Here is a 20,929-nt window from a genome sequence, read left to right on the forward strand (position 1 = left end):
TTTTAATGAAGAGCTTTGGTAATATCACTTAAAAGCCCTGTAGCTTTGGTTCAGATATTTAACCAACTGTTCCCTTAGGTGCTATAGATACTTTCTTAATGAGAGCATGTCTTTTTCTTTCTGTAATTTAGGGAGTACCAGGGCCAGGAAAATATGACATTAAGAGTCAATTTCAGAAGAATAAAAGTGTGACATCAAATGTGAATGATGCATCACCTGCTTTTCTTTCTCAATCCCAGGTAATGTTCTTCAGTTGCTTCACAGATAGAGGATAATAGGCAAAAGGTGACACTAGCAACAAACTCAGTGGTGTTAGGGAGATTATAAAAAGAAAAGTGGTATATAAACAAGTTGGGAACCGACATAGTCTAGGCAAATCATATTGCCAAAAATGTGGGTAGACTTAAATGACGTAAGATTACAGTATTAAGAATATTGCAGAGATTACTATTCAAATTGTAATTTTTATTAAACATTTTCTACTAAGCAAATTTGCATATGTGAAAGTTCAGTTTATCTTTTAAGAAATTTTACTCTGGGTTTAAATATATTTTGCTAATGAGTATATGACTGGAAAGTGATCAAACCAGTCATGAAACATCATGAAAAACTCTGGGTTGGATGAAGCACAAGCTGGAATCAAGATTGCCAGGAGAAATATCAATAACTTCAGATATGCAGGTGACACCACGCTTATGGCAGAAAGCGAAGAGAAACTAAAGAGCCTCTTGATGAAAGTCAAAGAGGAGAGTGAAAAAGTTGGCTTGAAACCAAATATTCAGAAAACTAAGATCATGGCATCTGGTCTCATCACTTCATGGCAAATAAATGGGGAAACAGTGTCAGACTTTATTTTTTTGGGCTCCAAAATCACTGCAGATGGTGACTGCAGCCATGAAATTAGAAGACACTTACTTCTTGGAAGAAAAGGTATGACCAATGTAGATAGCATATTAAAAAGCAGAGACATTACTTTGCTAACCAAGGTCTGTCTAGTCAAGGCTATGGTTTTTCTAGTGGTCATGTATGGATGTGAGGGTTGGACTATAAAGAAAGCTGAGCACCGAAGAATTGATGCTTTTGAACTGTGGTATTGGAGAAGCCTCTTGAGAGTCCCTTGGACTGCAGGGAGATCCAACAAGTCCATCCTAAAGGAGATCAGCCCTGAATATTCATTAGAAGGACTGATGCTCAAGCTGAGGCTCCAATTCTTTGGCCACCTGATGTGAAGAACTGACTCATTTGAAAAGACCCCGATTCTGGGAAAGATTGAAGTCAGGAGGAGAAGGGGGCAACAGAGGGTAAGATGGTTGGATGGCATAGCTGACTTAATGGACATGAGTTTTAGCAAACTCCAAAGATAGTGAAGGACAGGGAAGCCTGGCATGTTGCAGTCTGTGGGATTGCAAAGAGTCAGACATGTCTGAGTGAGTGAACAACAACAACAACAATGAATATTTGAAGTGTTAACATGTAATCTATAAGAATACGCCAGTCTTTTGGAGAAGGTTCTGAAGGCTTTCTGGAGCCTAGCCATAGGTCATGTCTAAACCTGCCATTAGGGCGTTAGTGATGCAAGAGTCTATTTCACAGTAATCATTTTATATTCTTCAAGGTCTATATTTAGGGGGCTTGAATTGAAGGTGTCTAAGTTATGACCAACCTAGATAACATATTCAAAAGCAGAGACATTACTTTGCCAACAAAGGTCCATCTAGTCAAGGCTATGGTTTTTCCAGTAGTCATGTATGGATGTGAGAGTTGGACTGTGAAGAAAGCTGAGTGCTGAAGAATTGATGCTTTTGAACTGTGGTGTTGGAGAAGACTCTTGAGAGTCCCTTGGACTGCAAGGAGATCCAACCATTCCATTCTGAAGGAGATCAGACCTGGGTGTTCTTTGGAAAGAATGATGCTAAAGATGAAACTCCAGTATTTTGGCCACCTCGTGCGAGGAGTTGACTCATTGGAAAAGACTCTGATGCTGGGAGGGATTGGGGGCAGGAGAAGAAGGGGACGACAGAGGATGAGATGGCTGGATGGCATCACTGACTCGATGGACGTGAGTTTGAGTAAACTCCAGGAGTTGGTGATGAACAGGGAGGCCTGGCGTGCTGCGATTCATGGGGTCGTGAAGAGTTGGACACCACTGAGCAACTGAACTGAACTGAAGCTATTTCTTAGGCAAGAACATTATAATACTAACAGGCCTTTATAATGTGGCACTGTCTGGATCAAGTAGTTGTGATATTTCTCCAGTTGTACTGTGTAAAATGTGATTATCTAGGGAAGATTATTAACTTTTAGATGACTACATGTGACTACTTTGGTTTCATTGTACTTAAGAGGCACCTCCTTGGAGACAGGTAGATTGCAGGTATATTTTGGAGACAAAATTAACATGACCTTTTAATGAGTTAATGTTGTGGTAAGGGACTAGGAGGAATCAAGAATGAATACTAGGTTTCTGCCTTGAGCAGCTTGATGGTACTTGAGATACAAAACAGAATGGATGCAGGGGTGTGAGATACTGTGTGTGCCCTTCATTTTTAAAAATCACATTTTTGCAACCAGAACTCTCAGTTTTCATGCTGTTCTGTTCATCTAATATATAGTCCTAATGTGACATCACTTGGCATCGGTTATAATATTTTAAATATATTTTTCAGAAATGAAAAGGAATATGGTATCAGTTTTGCTTAAGGGATTCTGAAGTGAAAGATGTGGAAGAGTTAAAACCAACAGGACTGCCTGCTAGGGTAGTGTTAGTGTTTAGTTGAATATGGATAGATTTATTAATGACTATGATTGAAAACGGAGAAGGCAGTGGCACCCCACTCCAGTACTCTTGCCTGGAAAATCCCATGGATGGAGGAGCCTGGTAGGCTGCAGTCCATGGGGTCGTGAAGAGTTGGACACGACCAAGTGACTTCACTTTGACTCTTCACTTTCATGCATTGGAGAAGGAAATGGCAACCCACTCCAGTGTTCTTGGCTGGAGAATCCCAGGGACAGGGGAGCTTGGTGGGCTGCCGTCTATGGGGTCGCACAGAATTGGACATGACTGAAGTGACTTAGCAGCAGCATGATTGAAAAAGCAATAATTTGATTAACCAGGTGGACTTAGAAGACAATTTTTTTTTTTTTTTTAAGGAATAAAGACATATTATGTTTCTCGGATACTTATTTTAAAAAGTTTTCGACTTAAGGAGTTGTCTGGTATTTTATCTAAATGCATTGAATTTTCTTATGTCTTCAACTAGTAATTTTTAAAACCTAAGATTTTCTTTATAATAATGCTTCTCAACTTTTGCTGCAAATTAGAATATTTTGGGAAATTTTACTACAAATCCAATTGCTTTCTTTCCTGTCTCCCAGAGTTGATGGAGCTGATCCAGAATAGGGCCCAGGCAGGCATCAATTTTTTTTTTTTAAACTCCTCAAGAAATGCAGCCAGGGTTGAATGTTACCATTTAAAAATATTGTACTCAGCATTTAAATAATAAGATAGTATTTAGGAAGGCTTTGGAAATGTTTCTACATGAAAGGAGGCTAAAAGCAATATCTGAGCCTAGACTAGATGATGTATTGGATGGGAAAATTGCATTAGAGGTATAATTAGATCAACTGACAAATTTGGAATATGAATGGTAGATTAAATAAAAGTCTTATATTATTGCTACATTAAGAAAATACATGTAGGAAAATATCCCTATTTTTAGTAAATGCACACAAAGGATTTAGGGAGAAAGGGCTGGCCACAACACAACATACATAACTTTCCATTAAATAGTTCTGTGTGTGTGTGTGTGTGTGTGTGTGTGTACGTGTGTGTAGAGACAGAGAGAGGGAATAATGGACATACAAACAGAAAAGCAGAAATAAAGTGGGCAAATGAAAAAAGTGAATGGCATATTAACAGTAGGTGAATATGGCACAGGAATTTTCTGTATTATTTTTATTTATAACTTTGAATATTCCAAATTTTAAATTAATTCTAAATAAAAAAGTTAAAAAATAAATTATACAATGCTATATGTCATAAGACTTCATAGTTTACATATAGATATATTTAATTAGTCAGTTCAGTTCAGTCGCTCAGTCATGCCCGACTCTTTGTGACCCCATGGACTACAGCACACCAGGCTTCCCTGTAAATGAATATACCAAGTAAGCTTATTATAAGTTTATAATATAAAAAAAGTAATATTATAAGTTAAAGTGATTTATGTACCACTTGAATCTATAAGATTTTCTCTTAAGGTAGCTAATATGGTTGTGTTAATTGAATATACATATTCAGGAACTTTGTCAATTTATACAGTTTTATTACATAGAAGAAATTGTATTTGATCATATAGATTTTATTTATTATCTTAACTTTCAGAATATCTTAGATGTGGAAATTGTCCGTACACTATCATCTGAATCTCATAATGAGATGTTGTCCTTTGAAAAGTCTTTCTGGCTTAGCAAAGTATATAATGCATTACTGTATTAATATACATATGATTTTACTAAAAGTATATATTTTATGTTTTGATAGGTGCAAGATCTTAATTCATCTACATTTTCTTCACTTCATTAAGAAATAAATTAAACTCCAGATGTTATATTACTAAAAAGACAGCTTTTAAGTCATGAAATATCAAAATGTACTATTACTTTCTAACTGGCATATTTTCCTGTTCTTCACTAGAGGTTTGTCTCTATGAAATCAATCACTCCAGCTCCTGGCACATACAATGAATCTCGAACTGCTTTCAAGCCCTTGAAGAAAACGTTAGGATTGAAAAATACCTCATTTGGTCAAAGTGCTGCTCGATTCACACAAGACTCTAAGACAGAGAAAATGCCAGGTTGGAAATTAATTCATATGTATCCACTCTAACTTGATGTAACTTGATACTCTTAACAAGATGGATGCACCAGAAAGTACAATTATTTTTGTTCTGTGGGTTGTGTTGTTAATTTAAGTCAACATTTTTTTTTAAGCATTGACTATACACTGTTGCTGCTGCTAAGTCGCTTTAGTCGTGTCCAACTCTGTGCGACCCCATAGACACCAGCCCACCAGGCTCCCCTGTCCCTGGGATTCTCCAGGCAAGAACACTGGAGTGGGTTGCCATTTCCTTCTCCAATGCATGAAAGTGAAAAGTGAAAGTGAAGTCGCTCAGTCGTGTCCAACTCCTAGCGACCCATGGACTGCAGCCCACCAGGCTCCTCCGTCCATGGGATTTGCCAGGCAAGAGTACTGGAGTGGGGTGCCATTGCCTTCTCCGACTATACACTAAACTCAGATAAAAATAATGTGTAATTTTAGTAAGATTTTAATTTAATTTATCACATATCTTAGTTATAATTTTCTATTGCTTTCCTTTTTTCATTAAAGTTCCTAATTTTCTCTTGGTAGATGAACATATATAATATATTAACTATGTGGTCACTGCTAGTAATGTAACTTACGATATTCAATTTTGTTAAAATTTTATTTTGGGGGATGTCCTATCATATGTTCTAGTATTCTCAGTGGGTATTTTATATATATATATATAAAATATATGTTATATATAAGTATATACATTTATATATAATTATTATATATATGTTATATATTTATATATAGAGACTAGATTTATATACTAGATTACAGTGGGTAATCTTTATATATCTAAGAATATAACACAAAAATAACATATAGAGCTTCCCGGGTGGCTCAGTGGGTAAAGAATTCACCTTCAGTGCAGGAGACGTGGGTTTGATCCCTGGGTTGGGAAGATCCCCTGGAGGGAGGCATGGCTACCAACTCCAGTATTCTTGCCTGGAGAATCCTGTGGACAAAGGAGCCTAGTGGGCTACAGTCCACGGGGTCACAGAGAATTGGAAACAACTGAAGTAACTGAGCACACACACTCTAGCGTATAGGTTGTCTGTTGCTGCATGACAAACTTAGAGGCTTAAAAAATGCTTTTTCTGTCATATCTCATTAGTTTGTGGGGTTTCTAGAAGGCAGAGTTCAGATGAGAATGTCATTCAGAGTGTGTGCATAGCTCCAGCACTGCTGCCCCAGGGTAGTTGATTTTTGACATAGTAGCTCAGAGCTCCGTGAGACCTGATAGGATGCTGCGAGACTTCTTATGACTGACCCTCAGAAAATCCCAGGACATCATTTCTGCTACACTCTATTAGTCAGTCAAATGACCCAGGGTAGCCCATATTGAACAGAAGGGCATGAAACTTTCTCTCTCAATGACATGGATAGCAAAGAATTGGTAGCCGTTTTTAAAGTTTTATGTAAAGGGAATCACACATTATTTAGAATTTTGTATATCATCTTTCATTGGCATGTTTTTGGGTTTCAATCATGTTGTTGCATTTATATTTTCTTTTTATTATTGAGTAGTATTCCATTGTTTGGGTGTAGCACATTTTGTTTTTCCATTCGCCAGCTGATGGACATTTGGTTTGTTTTCACTTCTCTTGGAAAAATAATTAGAAGTAGAATTTCTGGGTCATATGGTAAGTATAAGTTTAACTTTGTAAGAAGTCGACAAATTGTTTTTCAAAGTAGCAAAGCACTTTGCATTCCTGTCCGCAATATATGAGAAGTCTTTCTAAAAAAATTGCCTACAGTTACTCAGTTTATAAGGAAGATGTATATAAACACCAGAATACTGCTCAGCCGTAAGAAGAGTGAACTTCTGCCATTTGCAGCAATACAGATCGACTTTGAAGATATTATGCTAAATGAAATGTCAGAGAAGAAAAGTACAGTATGATATCATTTATGTGTGAAATCTAAAAAATACAACAAACTAAATAACCTGAATAAAAACAAAAAAGAAGCAGACTCACAGATAAAGAGAACAAACTAGTGTTTACCAGTGAGGAGAGGGCAGAGGCGAGGAGTACAGAGGCAGGGATAAGTAAAAGGGTTATTATGGGATTATATGAAATCAGGTGTGTGAAACTTTTGAAATCTTTAAAGCACTATAGAATTTAAAGACTCATTCAATAAATGCAATACAATAAAATAAATAGTAAAGTTACTAAGTTTAAAAGAATTAAAAGGGTGCTTTTATATTATATTCTTTATAATTCTAGGTCCTGGGTTTTATAATATCCAAAACAATACATTCATCGACAACTTTAGCAATACTTACTGGAAGAAACCAAAGAAAAGTGCATTTGGTTCTTCTGTTCCTCGGACTCTCTTCCTGGTTCAGAAAGAAGATTATACTACTCCTGGGCCTGCTGATTATAAGGTAATATGTGAATACCAAAATTATATTATTTATATCTCATATGAAGAATTTGGAATTTACAAAATTACCTATGGTATATGTACCTCATTATTATAAGCCATACAGTTATTGTTAAAATTATTTACATGTGGTCAATTATGGCATAAAAACAACAATTAATTTGGTTAAAGCTATGTTTATAATTTCTTTTTCAAAAATAGATCTTATCTGGGAATTCCCTGGTGGTTAGGTCACCATGCTTTCACTGCTGAAGGTGTGCAGGTGCAAGTTCAGCCCCTGATAGGGAAATTGTGATCTCACAAGCCATGTGGTATGGATAAAAAAAAGAAGTCTTATTATTTACCTCTTTGAAGATCTTGTATACCTTTGGCATTTGGAATTTTCCTGGACCAGATATCGAACCCATGCCCACTACACTGGCAGGTGAATTCTTATCCACTGTACTGCAGAGAAGTCCTCACTTCAGTTCGGTTCAGTCACTCAGTCGTGTCCGACTCTTTGCAACCCCATGGACTGCAGTACACCAGGCCTCCCTGTCCATCACCAACTCCCGGAGTTTACTCAAACTCATGTCCATTGAGTTGGTGATGCCATCTAATCATCTCATCCTCTGTCATCCCCTTCTCCTCCTGCCTTCAATCTTTCCTAGCAGCAGGGTCTTTTCAAATGAGTCAGTTCTTCCCATCAGGTGGCCAAAGTATTGGAGTTTCAGCTTCAGTAACACTCCTTCCAATGAACACCCAGGACTGATTTCCTTTAGGATGGACTGGTTGGATCTTCTTGCAGTCCAAGGGACTCTCAAGAGGCTTCTCTAACACCACAGTTCAAAAGCATCAATTCATTGGTGCTCAGCTTTCTTTATACTCCAACTCTCATATCCATACATGACTGCTGGAAAAACCATAGCCTTGACTAGACGGAACTTTGTTAGCAAAGTAATGTCTCTGCTTTTTAATATGCTATCTAGGTTGGTCATAACTTTTCTTCCAAGGAATAAGTGTCTTTTAATTACATGGCTGCAGTCACCATCTGCAGTGACTTTGGAGCCCCCCAAAGTAAAGTCTGTCATTGTTTCCACTGTTTCCCCATTTATTTGCCAGGAAGTGATGGGACTGGATGCCATGATCTTAGTTTTCTGAATGTTGGGTTTTAAGCCAACTTTTTCACTCTCTTCTTTCACTTTCATCAAGAGGCTCTTTAGTTCCTCTTCACTTTCTGCCATAAGGGTGGTGTCATCTGCATATCAGAGGTTATTAACATTTATCAGAGGTTATTAACATTTCTCCTGGCAATCTTGATTCCAGCTTTTGCTTCATCCAGCTCAGCATTTCTCATGATGTACTCTGCATATAAGTTAAATAAGCAGGGTAACAATATACAGCTTTGATGTACTCTTTTTCCTATTTGGAAACAGTCTGTTGTTCCATGTCCAGTTCTAACTGTTGCTTCTTGACCTGCATACAGGTTTCTCAAGAGGCAGGTCAGGTGGTCTCGTATTCCTATCTCTTTCAGAATTTTCCACACTTTATTGTGATCCGCACAGTCAACGGCTTTGGCATAGTCAATAAATCAGAAGTAGATGCTTTTCTGGAACTCTCTTGCTTTTTCAATGATCCAGCGGATATTGGCGATTTGATCTCTGGTTCCTCTGCCTTTTGTAAATCCAGCTTGAACATCTGGAAGTTCACTGCTCACGTACAGTTGAAGCCTGGCTTGGAGAATTTTGAGCCTTACTTTGCTAGTGTGTGGGATGAATGCCATTTTGTGGTAGTTTGAGCATTCTTTGACATTGTCTTTCTTTGGGAATGGAATGAAAACTGACCTTTTCCAGTCCTGTGGCCACTGCTGAGTTTTCCATATTTGCTGGCATACTGAGTACAGTGTGTTCACAGCATCATCTTTTAGAATTTGAAATATCTCAGCTGGAATTCCATCACCTCCACTAGCTTTTTTTGTAGTGATGCTTCCTAAGGCCCACTTGACTTTGCATTCCAGGATGTCTGGCTCTAGGTGAGTGATCACATGATTGTGATTATCTGGGTTGTTGAAGATCTTTTTTTGTATAGTTCTTCTGTGTGTTCTTGCCACCTCTTCTTAATATCTTCTGTTGCTGTTAGGTCCATACCATTTCTGTCCTTTATTGAACTCATCTTTGCATGAAATGTTCCCTTGGTATCTCTAATTTTCTTGAAGAGATCTCTAGTCTTTCCCATTCTATTGTTTTCCTCTATTTTTTGCACTGATCGCTGAGGAAGCCTTTCTTATCTCTCCTTCCTGTTCTTTCAAACTCTACATTCAAATGGGTGTATGTTTCCTTTTCCCCTTTGCTTTCACTTTTCTTCTTTTCACAGCTCTTTGTAAGGCCTCCTCAGACAGCCATTTCACTTTTTTGCATTTCTTTTTCTTGGGGATAGTCTCTATCGCTGACACCTGTACGATGTCACGAACCTCTGTCCATAGTTCATCAGGCATTCTGTCTATCAGATCTAGCCCCTTAAATCTATTTCTCACTTCCACTGTATGATCGTTAGGTATTTGATTTATGTCATACCTGAATGGTCTAGTGGTTTTCCCTACTTTCTTCATATTAAGTCTGAATTTGGCAATAAGGAGTTCATGATCTGAGCCACAGTCAGCTCCTGGTCTTGTTTTTTGCTGACAGTAGAGAGCTTCTCCATCTTTGGCTGCAAAGAATATAATCAGTCTCATTTCGGTGTTGACCATCTGGTGATGTCCATGTGTAGAGTCTTCTCATTTTTTGTTGGAAGAGGGTGTTTGTTATGACCAATGCATTTTCTTGGCAAAACTCTATTAGTCTTTGCCCTGCTTCATTCTGTATTTCAAGGCCAAATTTGCCTGTTACTCCAGGTGTTTCTTGACTTCCTACTTTTGCATTCCAGTCCTCTATAATGAAAAGGAGATCTTTTTTGGGTGTTAATTCTAGAAGGTTTTATGGATATTCATAGAACCGTTCAGCTTCAGCTTCTTCAGCATCACTGGTCAGGGCACAGACTTGGATTACTGTGATATTGAATGGTTTGTCTTGGAAACGAACAGAGATCGTTCTGTCATTTTTGAGACTGCATCCAAGTACTGCATTTTGGACTCTTTTGTTGACCATGATGGCTACTCCATTTCTTCTAAGGGATTCTTGCCCACAGTAGTAGATATAATGGTTATCTGAGTTAAATTCACCCATTCCAGTCCATTTTAGTTCTCTGATTCCTCAAATGTTGATATTCACTCTTACTATCTCCTGTTTGACCACTTCCAATTTGCCTTGATTCATGGACCTAACATTCCAGGTTCCTATGCAATATTGCTCTTTACAGCATCGGACCCTGCTTCTATCACCAGTCACATCCACAACTGGGTGTTATTTTTGCTTTGGATCTATCCCTTCATTCTTTCTGGAGTTATTTATCCAGTGATCTCCAGTAGCATATTGGGCACCTACCGACCTGGGGAGTTCATCTTTCATTGTCCTATCTTTTGCCTTTTCATATTGTTCATGGGGTTCTCAAGGCAAGAATACTGAAGTGGTTTGCCATTCCCTTCTCCAGCGGACCACATTTTGTCAGAACTCCCCGCCATGAACCAGGCATCTTGGGTGGCCCTACAGGGCATAGCTCATAGTTTGATGAGTTAGATAAGGCTGTGGTCCATATGATTAGATTGGTTCATTTTCTGTGATTGTGGTTTTCAATCTGTCTGCCTTCTGATGGAGAAGGATAAGAGGCTTATGGACAATAAAGGACAGAAATGGTATGGACTTAACAGAAGCAGAAGATATTAAGAAGAGGTGGCAAAATACACAGAAGAACTGTACAAAAAGATCTTCACGACCCAGATAATCACGATGGTGTGATCACTGGCCTAGAGCCAGACATCCTGGAATGTGAAGTCAAGTGGGCCTTAGGAAGCATCAGTACAAACAAAGCTAGTGGAGGTGATGGAATTCCAGTTGAGCTGTTTCAAATCCTAAAAGATAATGCTGTGAAAGTGCTGCACTGACTGCCAGCAAATTTGGAAAACTTAGTAGTGGCTACAGGACTGGAAAAGGTCAGTTTTCATTCTAATCCCTAAGAAAGGGATTGCCAAAGAATGCTCAAACTGCTGCACAATTGCACTCATCTCACACACTAGTAAAGTAATGTTCAAAATTCTCTAAGCCAGGCTTCAACTGTACATGAACCATGAACTTCCAGATGTTCAAGCTGGATTTAGAAAAGGCAGAGGAACCAGAGATCAAATTGCCAACATCTGATGGATCATGGAAAAAGCAAGAGAGTTCCAGAAAAACATCTATTTCTGCTTTATTGACTATGCCAAAGCCTTTGACAGCGTGGATCACAGCAAACTGTGGAAAACTCTTTAAAAGATGGGAATACCGGACCACCTGACCTGCCTCTTGAGAAACCTGTATGTAGGTCAAGAAGCAACAGTTAGAACTGGACATGGAACAACAGACTGGTTCCAAATAGGAAAAGGAGTACGTCAAAGCTGTATATTGTCACTGTGCTTATTTAACTTATATGCAGAGTACATGATGAGAAAATCTGGGCTGGATGAAGCAGAAGTTGGAATCAAGATCTCCGGGAGAAATATCAATAATCTCGGATATGCAGGTGACACCACCGTTATGGCAGAAAGTGAAGAAGAACTAAAGAGCCTCCTGATGAAAGTGAAAGAGGAGAGTGAAAAAGTTGGCTTAAAACCCAACATTCAGAAAACAAAGATCATGGCATCTGGTCCCATCACTCCATGGCAAATAGGTGGAGAAACTGTGGAAACAGTGGAAGACTTTATTTTTGGGCTCCAAAATCACTGCAGATGGTGCCTGCAGCCATGAAATTAAAAGACTCTTACTCCTTGGAAGAAAAGGTATGACCAACATAGACAGCATATTAAAAAGCAGAGACATTACTTTGCCAACAAAGGTCCATCTAGTCAAGACTATGGTTTTTCCAGTGGTCATGTATGAATGTGGTAGTTGGACTATAAAGAAAGCTGAGCACCGAAGAATTGATGCTTTTGAACTGTGGTGTTGGAGAAGCCTCTTGAGAGTCCCTTGGACTGCAAGGAGATCTAACCAGTCCATCCTAAAGGAGATCAGTCCTGAGTGTTTATTGGAAGGATTGATGCTGAAGCTGAAACTCAAATACTTTGGCCACCTTATGCAAAGCACTGACTCATTTCAAAAGACCCTGCAGCTGGAAAAAGTTGAAGGCAGGTGAAGGGGATGACAGAGGAAGAGATGGTTGCATGGCATCACTGACTCAATGGACTTGAGTTTGAGTAAACTCCTGGAGTTGGTGATGGACAGGGTGGCCTGGTGTGCTACAGTCCAAAGAGTCGGACATGAATGAGCGACTGAACTGAACTGATAGCTGTATTCTGTATGTTCAAGGAGGTAGTGGAAAGATAGATAATATTAAGTAGAGAAATGTCACAAATAAAGAAGCATAAGTTGAAGTTCATGAGATGGGAAGTATACCATATGAAAATAAGTACATTCTGACTAACAGCAATTTATGCTGTTCAGACAAAACTATTAGTTAACCTTAAGACAGTAATACAAACAACTTCAAATGAAATACAGTGAGAAAAAAAGAGAAAAAATGATGAATAAATTATCAGTGAACTATGGTATATTTGAAGTGGCCTAATTGTGTAACTAGAGTACTTGAAGGGAAAGAAAGAGTGAATGAAGCACAAGAAATAATTTAAAGAAATAATATGGCTGAAAATTTCCAAATTTTGATGAAATCTAAAATCACATATCCATAAAGCTCAACAAACCCATAGCAAAAAGGCATCATAGGACTATGCCAAGGCAAATTACTCAAATTGAATAAAATGGTAACAAAGAATAAATTCTTAAAAACAACCAGATGAAAAGTAAATGTGACATTAAGAGGGATGAAGTTAAAAATGATACTACACTTCAGGTTGGAAATGATGCAAGCCAGAAGAGAGCAGTGCAACATCTTTAAAGCATTGAAAGTAAACACATGTATACCTGTGGCGGATTCATTTTGATATATGGCAAACCAATACAATATTGTAAAGTTAAAAAATAAAAGAAAATTAAAAAAAAAGAAAGTAAACAGTTGTTAGCCTATAATTCAATTGCAGGCTCAAATACCCTGCAAAAATGCAAACAAAGTGAAAAGCTTTTCTAAAAACCTCTATGTATAAAATAAGTCATGGAAATGTAATGTACAGCCAGTGCAGGAGACATAAGAGATGTGGGTTGATCCCTGGGAAGATCCCCTGAAGGAAGCAATAGCAACCCATTCTAGCCTTCTTGCCTGGAGAATCCCCATGGATAGAGGAACCTGGCAGGTACAGTGCATAGGCTTGCAAAGAGTCAGACACTACTGAAGCAACTTAGTATGCATATATGCACTATACTGAATATTTGAAAGTTGTTATGTAAATCTAAAAAGCTCTTATTGCACAAAAAAACTTTGGGGTGATGGATGTTAACTTGATATTGTGATGACCATTTGCAATATGTACAAGTATCAAACCATTATATTGTACACCTGAAGCTAATATAATGTATGTCAACTCTACCTCAATAAAAAAGAAGACCTTTTCATATATATGAAAGCTGAAATATTTATCCACAAAAGTGTAAGAAATGTTAAAGAAAGTCCTCCACGCAGAAAAAATGTTACCCAATAAAATCTGGATCTTTATGAAGTAATGCAGAGTATAAAAAATACTCGTGTGGGTAAATATAAAAGTTTTGTTTGATTTATCATTTTATTGAAAGCAAAAAGTTTTCATTTTTTGATTTGCTGACAGTTTACCTCTGTAGAAAGAAGTGGAAGCCAATAGTGGAACTCTTATTCTGACCTTAATTTTAATTAAATAGAGGAGAACTCATTTATGAAATAGAAGGGAAAAATAATTTTGTAAATAGTGATCATGATATTTAAAAGTTAAGAATCGTCAAAGAAAGAGATTCTGGACATTGTTAGACATGTACAAGAAATACAGAAAATCCCTGTTTCAAAATGATCAGCAGAAAAGAAAAAATGTTCCTAAGATAAGAGATGATACAAATAAAATTAGCCTAACAGGTTGACAGAAAACCACTTTCATGAGTAAAATTCTGACAATGTAGTTTGCTGCACGTTAAACTTTTTTAAAATTAATTATTTTACAAATAATCACTCTTTTTTAGATTTCCTGCCCATTTAGGTCAACACAGAGCATTGGGTACAGTTTCCTGTGCTATACAGTGTGTTTTCATTAGTTACCTATTTTATATATAATAGTGTGTGTGTGTGTGTGTGTATATGATTCTGGTGAAGAATCCACCTGCCAATGCAGGAGAACAGGGGTTTGATCCCTGGGTTAGGAAGATCCCCTGGAGAAGCAAATGGCAACCTACTCCAGTATTTGTGCTTGGAAAATCCCATAGACAGAAGAGCCTGGCGGGCTATAGTCCATGGGGTTGTAAAAGAGTCGAACGTGACTTAGTGACTAAACAACAACAACAACAGTGTATATATGTTGACTCTAACCTCCCAACTCATCACCCCTCCTCTCTTCCCTTGGTATGCATAGTTTGTTTTCTAAGTTTGTGTCTGTATTTCTGCTTTGGGAATAAGTTCACCTGTACCGTTTTTCTAGATTCCACATATGAGTGATGTTATATGATATTTTTCTTCATTCAGAGTTCAGATTTAAAAAGATATCTTAATGTGTATATATATATATATATAAAATTATTCATTTTTCTCATCACTGCAGAAGTTGAGAAAGCTTAAAAGAATGCATATATGGAAAAGTTAAAGTAGCTAAAAATTCAGGTGGAAAATATGGAAAGAATAGACATGTGGATATGCTGTACGTAGAATATAAACAGAAGTTAAACATTGGGGAAGTTTGAACATAGTTGTCACATAATAAAAGGGCATGTACAGAACTTTGGAACTATGTCTATCCTATAGTACACAGTCAGGAAGTAATAATTGAATAAATGAATACAAAAGAGAAGCATAGAAATATGATCTAGGAAGCTTAAAGAGAAGAACAATTTATTGTAAAAATTGGTAAAGAAAATTAAAATGGGGACTTTCCTGGTGGTCCAATGACTAAGACTCTGTGCTCCCAGAATCCTAGGGTAGGGTAGATGATATAGGAATAGCAGAGCCACTGAATTACTGAACCAGATTGGATTCTTCTGTCACTAGGAGCAAATGATTTTCAACACAGAAAGTATGGAACACACATAGTTGGAAATTGAATGTTAAATACTTAGTGTATAATATAGGGGCTTTAAGTGGTATTATCTTCTAATAGAAAGATTTCACATTTTTCTCTGCAAAACAGATAGAAGTCAATGGAGATCACCTTAATCTAATCATGGTTTGTGTTATTTACAGTTTTTCCAGGACTTAGTTTACGTCGTGTGTTCATTGTATAAAGTTTTGTCCTCTGGGGATTTCAACTGTGAGCCGGATGTGCTGGCCACTGCCAGTCCCATGTTCTGGATGCTGATATTTAATGACTCCGCGTTTCAGAGTTTTAGCTTCGATTTTTAGCATTATCCTGCTTCTTACCCCCTTGCTAACATCTTATCAGGTCAGATCAGTCGCTCAGTCGTGTCCGACTCTTTGCGACCCCATGAATCACAGCACGCCAGGCCTCCCTGTCCATCACCAACTCCCGGAGTTCATTCAGACTCACGTCCATCGAGTCAGTGATGCCATCCAGCCATCTCATCCTCTGTCGTCCCCTTCTCCTCCTGCCCCCAATCCCTCCCAGCATGAGTCTTTTCCAATGAGTCAACTCTTCGCATGAGGTGGCCAAAGTACTGGAGTTTCAGCTTCAGCATCATTCCTTCCAAAGAAATCCCAGGGCTGATCTCCTTCAGAATGGACTGGTTGGATCTCTTTGCAGTCCAAGGGACTCTCAAGAGTCTTCTCCAACACCACAGTTCAAAAGCATCAATTCTTCGGCGCTCAGCCTTCTTCACAGTCCAACTCTCACTTCCATACATGACCACAGGAAAAACCATAGCCTTGACTAGACGAACCTTTGTTGGCAAAGTAATGTCTCTGCTTTTCAATATGCTATCTAGGTTGGTCATAACTTTCCTTCCAAGGAGTAAGCGTCTTTTAATTTCATGGCTGCAGTCACCATCTGCAGTGATTTTGGAGCCCAGAAAAATAAAGTCTGACACTGTTTCCACTGTTTCCCCATCTATTTCCCATGAAGTGGTGGGACCGGATGCCACGATCTTCGTTTTCTGAATGTTGAGCTTTAAGCCAACTGTTTCACTCTCCACTTTCACTTTCATCAAGAGGCTTTTGAGTTCCTCTTCACTTTCTGCCATAAGGGTGGTGTCATCTGCATATCTGAGGTTATTGATATTTCTCCTGGCAATCTTGATTCCAGCTAGTGTTTCTTCCAGTTCAGTGTTTCTCATGATGTACTCTGCATATAAGTTAAATAAACAGGATGACAATAAGTTCAAGCTGGTTTTAGAAAAGACAGAGGAACCAGAGATCAAATTGCCAACATCTGCTGGATCATGGAAAAAGCAAGAGAGTTCCAGAAAAACATCTATTTCTGCTTTATTGACTATGCCAAAGCCTTTGACTGTGTGGATCACAATAAATCGTGGAAAATTCTGAAAGAGATGGGAATACCAGACCACCTGATCTGCCTCTTGAAAAATTTGTATGCAGGTCAGGAAGCAACAGTTAGAACTGGACATGGAACAACAGACTGGTTCCAAATAGGAAAAGGAGTTCGTCAAGGCTAACATCGTAAGGGGAAAACAAATCATGTGTTTTGAGGCACTTCAAATCTAGTTTTGTCATGTGTCCCAACAAGACCACAGTAAACTTATTTTCTAGCTCTTTAATAGCAGCCCTCTGCCAGATCTAAACCCAGATTCTTTCTGTCCTGTTATCAGCAATTATCCCAGGAAAAAAAAAAACACCTGCAGATTGATAGATAACCTTTCAGAGATTCTGTCCTCTTCAGAATCTTAACCCCTCTTGTCTGTGCTGACAACTCCTAGATTTGGAAGCATTCACAGCCCTGTGAAGACTTAAAAATATATATTTTATCTGGGTTTATAACAAATATATCATATTTATAACAAATTAAAAAATCATTTTTATTTTGTTATATTTTATATGGATTAATTTGGTAAAAATACAAAATTGTAGTGTTCTGTAAACTACATTCCCTCTAAAACCAAAGTCATTCAATGAGTAATACATTCTTCTAACTCATTAATTTCTACTTTAAACAGTAAAAATTGCAAAATGCTTTTGAACTTATTTCATAATTTCTAATACCACATACATGATAATAATACAATTATTATGAAAGTGGATTGTTTTTCAGTTTCAATAAATTTAAAAATCACATGAAATAATAATGCTGGCTCAGATGCCCTGTTTGAAGGATTTCACATCTCTACAAGACTTAAAGTGTGATTTTTCTGTTTTTGAAAGTGACAGAAACTACCTATTTATTTTTGAGTGACTATGCAGGAATGAAACATGAAGAAAAGAATGGAGAGGCACCAGCTTCATGATAGTGAAGCATATAGTTTCAAAGATACAGTGAGAGGTGGATTTTTTAGTAGATCAATGTTCTTGAAAAAATGAGCTGAGAAAGAAATATCTAACTATTGTACTAGGTGTTAAATTCTGAAGTATTAAATACAAATATAAAATTCTGAAATAAAAATAGTGATGTGTATAAAAACAGGAAAATAAATCCTCATCCTTTTTGTATATAAAAAGAATGTTACTGTTGGTTATATCATTTAAATTATTAAATGAATACAAATGACTTAATTGTATAATAAATTAGGAGTATAATATCATGAGCATTAACTAATTGTCAGTTAAAATTTTAGAGTACCATCTTCCTCTAGTCTATTAATTTGCATCTTCAATGAATATAAGGAATTATATTTAAGAAAGTGTGGATCATATTACTAGAAAATTTATTAATCCAGGATTGCCACATAATCAATTTAAATAGTTATTGTTAATGTATTTCTAGTTCTTGTATTAATAATCAGGCAGTAACAAATAATACTATATAATTGGCCAAATATCTTATATATTATTGATATTACAACCTGCTAGTTATGAATCAGGACAAGAATTGGTTCTGAATTTAACATTAGAGTGTAGCTAGTAAAGTCAAAGAGTTAGTTGCTCAGTCATGTCCAACTCTTTGCAACCCCATGGACTGTATAGCCCACCAAGCTCCTCTGTCCATGGGATTCTCCAGGCAAGAATATTGGAGTGGGTTGCCATTCCCTTCTCCAGGGGATCTTCCTGACCACTCCAGTATTCTTGCCTAGAGAATTCCATGGACAGAGGAGTCTGGTGAGCTACAGTCCATGGGGTTGCAAAGGGTCGGACACGATTGAGCAGCTAACACTTTCACTTTATTAGCCATACTCTAATGTTAAATTCAGAACCAATTCTTATCCTGACTCATAATTATCAGGTTGTAATTTGCCCCTAAATATGTTTAAATAATGTATGCAGATCCATCTTACTTTCCTAGAGGTTCATATAATCAACCCTTTTCCCATTTTAATGTTTCATTGTTAAACTCTTTTACTATATTCCATTTAAAACATTTTAAAAATAAATGTCTCTCTTTAATGATAGCCATATTTTTAAAAAATTATTTTTATTTGTAGACTTTTGGATCGCAGCCATTCTAACTGGTGTGAAATGGTACCTCATAGTGGTTTTGATTTGCATTTCTCTGATAATGAGTGATGTTGAGTATCTTTTCATGTGTTTGTTAGCCATCTGTATGTCTTCTTTGGAGAAATGTCTATTTAGTTCTTAGGCCCATTTTTTGATTGGGTCATTTCTTTTTCTGGAGTTGAGCTGTAGGAGTTGCTTGTATATTTTTGAGATTAGTTGTTTGTCTTTTGCTTCATTTGCTATTATTTTCTCCCATTCTGAAGGCTGTCTTTTCATCTTGCTAATAGTTTCCTTTGATGTGCAGAAGCTTTTAAGGTTAATTAGGTTCCATTTGTTTATTTTTGCTTTTATTTCCAATATTCTGTGAGGTGGGTCATAGAGGATCCTGCTGTGATATATGTCAGAGAGTGTTTTGCCTATGTTCTCCTCTAGGAGTTTTATAGTTTCTGGTCTTACGTTTAGATCTTTAATCCATTTTGAATTTATTTTTGTGTATGGTGTTAGAAAGTGGTCTAGTTTCATTCTTTTACAAGTGGTTGACCAGATTTCCCAGCACCACTTGTTGAAGAGATTGTCTTTAATCCATTGTATATTCTTGCCTCCTTTGTCAAAGATAAGGTGTCCATATGTGCGTGGATTTATCTCTGGGCTTTCTATTTTATTCCATTGATCTATATTTCTGTCTTTGTGCCAGTACCATACTGTCTTGATAACTGTGGCTTTGTAGTAGAGCCTGAAGTCAGGTAGGTTGATTCCTCCAGTTCCATTCTTCTTTCTCAAGATCGTTTTGGCTATTCGAGGTTTTTTTGTATTTCCATACAAATTGTGAAATTATTTGTTCTAGCTCTGTGAAGAATACTGTTGGTAGCTTGATAGGGATTGCGTTGAATCTATAAATTGCTTTGGGTAGTATACTCATTTTCACTATATTGATTCTTCCAATCCATGAACGTGGTATATTTTTCCATCTATTAGTGTCCTCTTTGATTTCTTTCACCAGTGTTTTATAGTTTTCTATATATAGGTCTTTAGTTTCTTTAGGTAGATATATTCCTAAGTATTTTATTCTTTCCGTTGCAATGGTGAATGGAATTGTTTCCTTAATTTCTCTGTTTTCTCATTATTAGTGTATAGGAATGCAAGGGATTTCTGTGTGTTGATTTTATATCCTGCAACTTTACTATAGTCATTGATTATTTCTAGTAATTTTCTGGTGGAATCTTTAGGGTTTTCTATGTAGAGGATCATGTCATCTGCAAATAGTGAGAGTTTTACTTCTTCTTTTCCAATTTGGATTCCTTTTATTTCTTTTTCTGCTCTGATTGCTGTGGCCAAAACTTCCAAAACTATGTTGAATAGTAATGGTGAAAGTGGGCACCCTTGTCTTGTTCCTGACTTTAGAGGAAATGCTTTCAATTTTTCACCATTGAGGATAATGTTTGCTGTGGGTTTGTCATATATAGCTTTTATTATGTTGAGGTATGTTCCTTCTATTCCTGCTTTCTGGAGAGTTTTTATCATAAATGGATGTTGAGGGTGTGGAGAAAAGGGAACCCTCTTACACTGTTGGTGGGAATGCAAACTAGTACAGCCACTATGGAGAACAGTGTGGAGATTCCTTAAAAAACTGGAAATAGAACTGCCTTATGATCCAGCAATCCCACTGCTGGGCATACACACTGAGGAAACCAGAAGGGAAAGAGACACATGTACCCCAATGTTCATCGCAGCACTGTTTATAATAGCCAGGACATGGAAGCAACCTAGATGTCCATCAGCAGATGAATGGATAAAGAAAGCAGTGGTACATATACACAATGGAGTATTACTCAGCCATTAAAAAGAATACATTTGAATCAGTTCTAATGAGATGGATGAAACTGGAGCTGATTATACAGAGTGAAGTAAGCCAGAAGGAAAAACATAAATACAGTATACTAACGCATA

At 37.2% G+C, this 20,929-nt stretch overlaps 1 protein-coding gene across 3 annotated transcripts in view; it reads left to right on the forward strand.

Annotated features, from left to right (window-relative positions):
• The window catches only part of STPG2 (sperm tail PG-rich repeat containing 2), a 636,844-nt gene that overhangs the window by 133,234 nt on the left and 482,681 nt on the right, over positions 1-20,929 (forward strand). For all 3 annotated transcript variants that reach the window (XM_061419604.1, XM_061419605.1, XM_061419606.1), the window contains 3 exons: positions 132-239; positions 4,697-4,856; positions 7,102-7,262. In XM_061419604.1, the coding sequence (XP_061275588.1) occupies positions 132-239; positions 4,697-4,856; positions 7,102-7,262 (429 nt within the window). The remainder of the gene's footprint in view (positions 1-131; positions 240-4,696; positions 4,857-7,101; positions 7,263-20,929) is intronic.

The sequence above is a fragment of the Bos javanicus genome, chromosome 6, assembly GCF_032452875.1.
Source record: "Bos javanicus breed banteng chromosome 6, ARS-OSU_banteng_1.0, whole genome shotgun sequence".
Taxonomy (NCBI): Eukaryota; Metazoa; Chordata; class Mammalia; order Artiodactyla; family Bovidae; genus Bos; species Bos javanicus.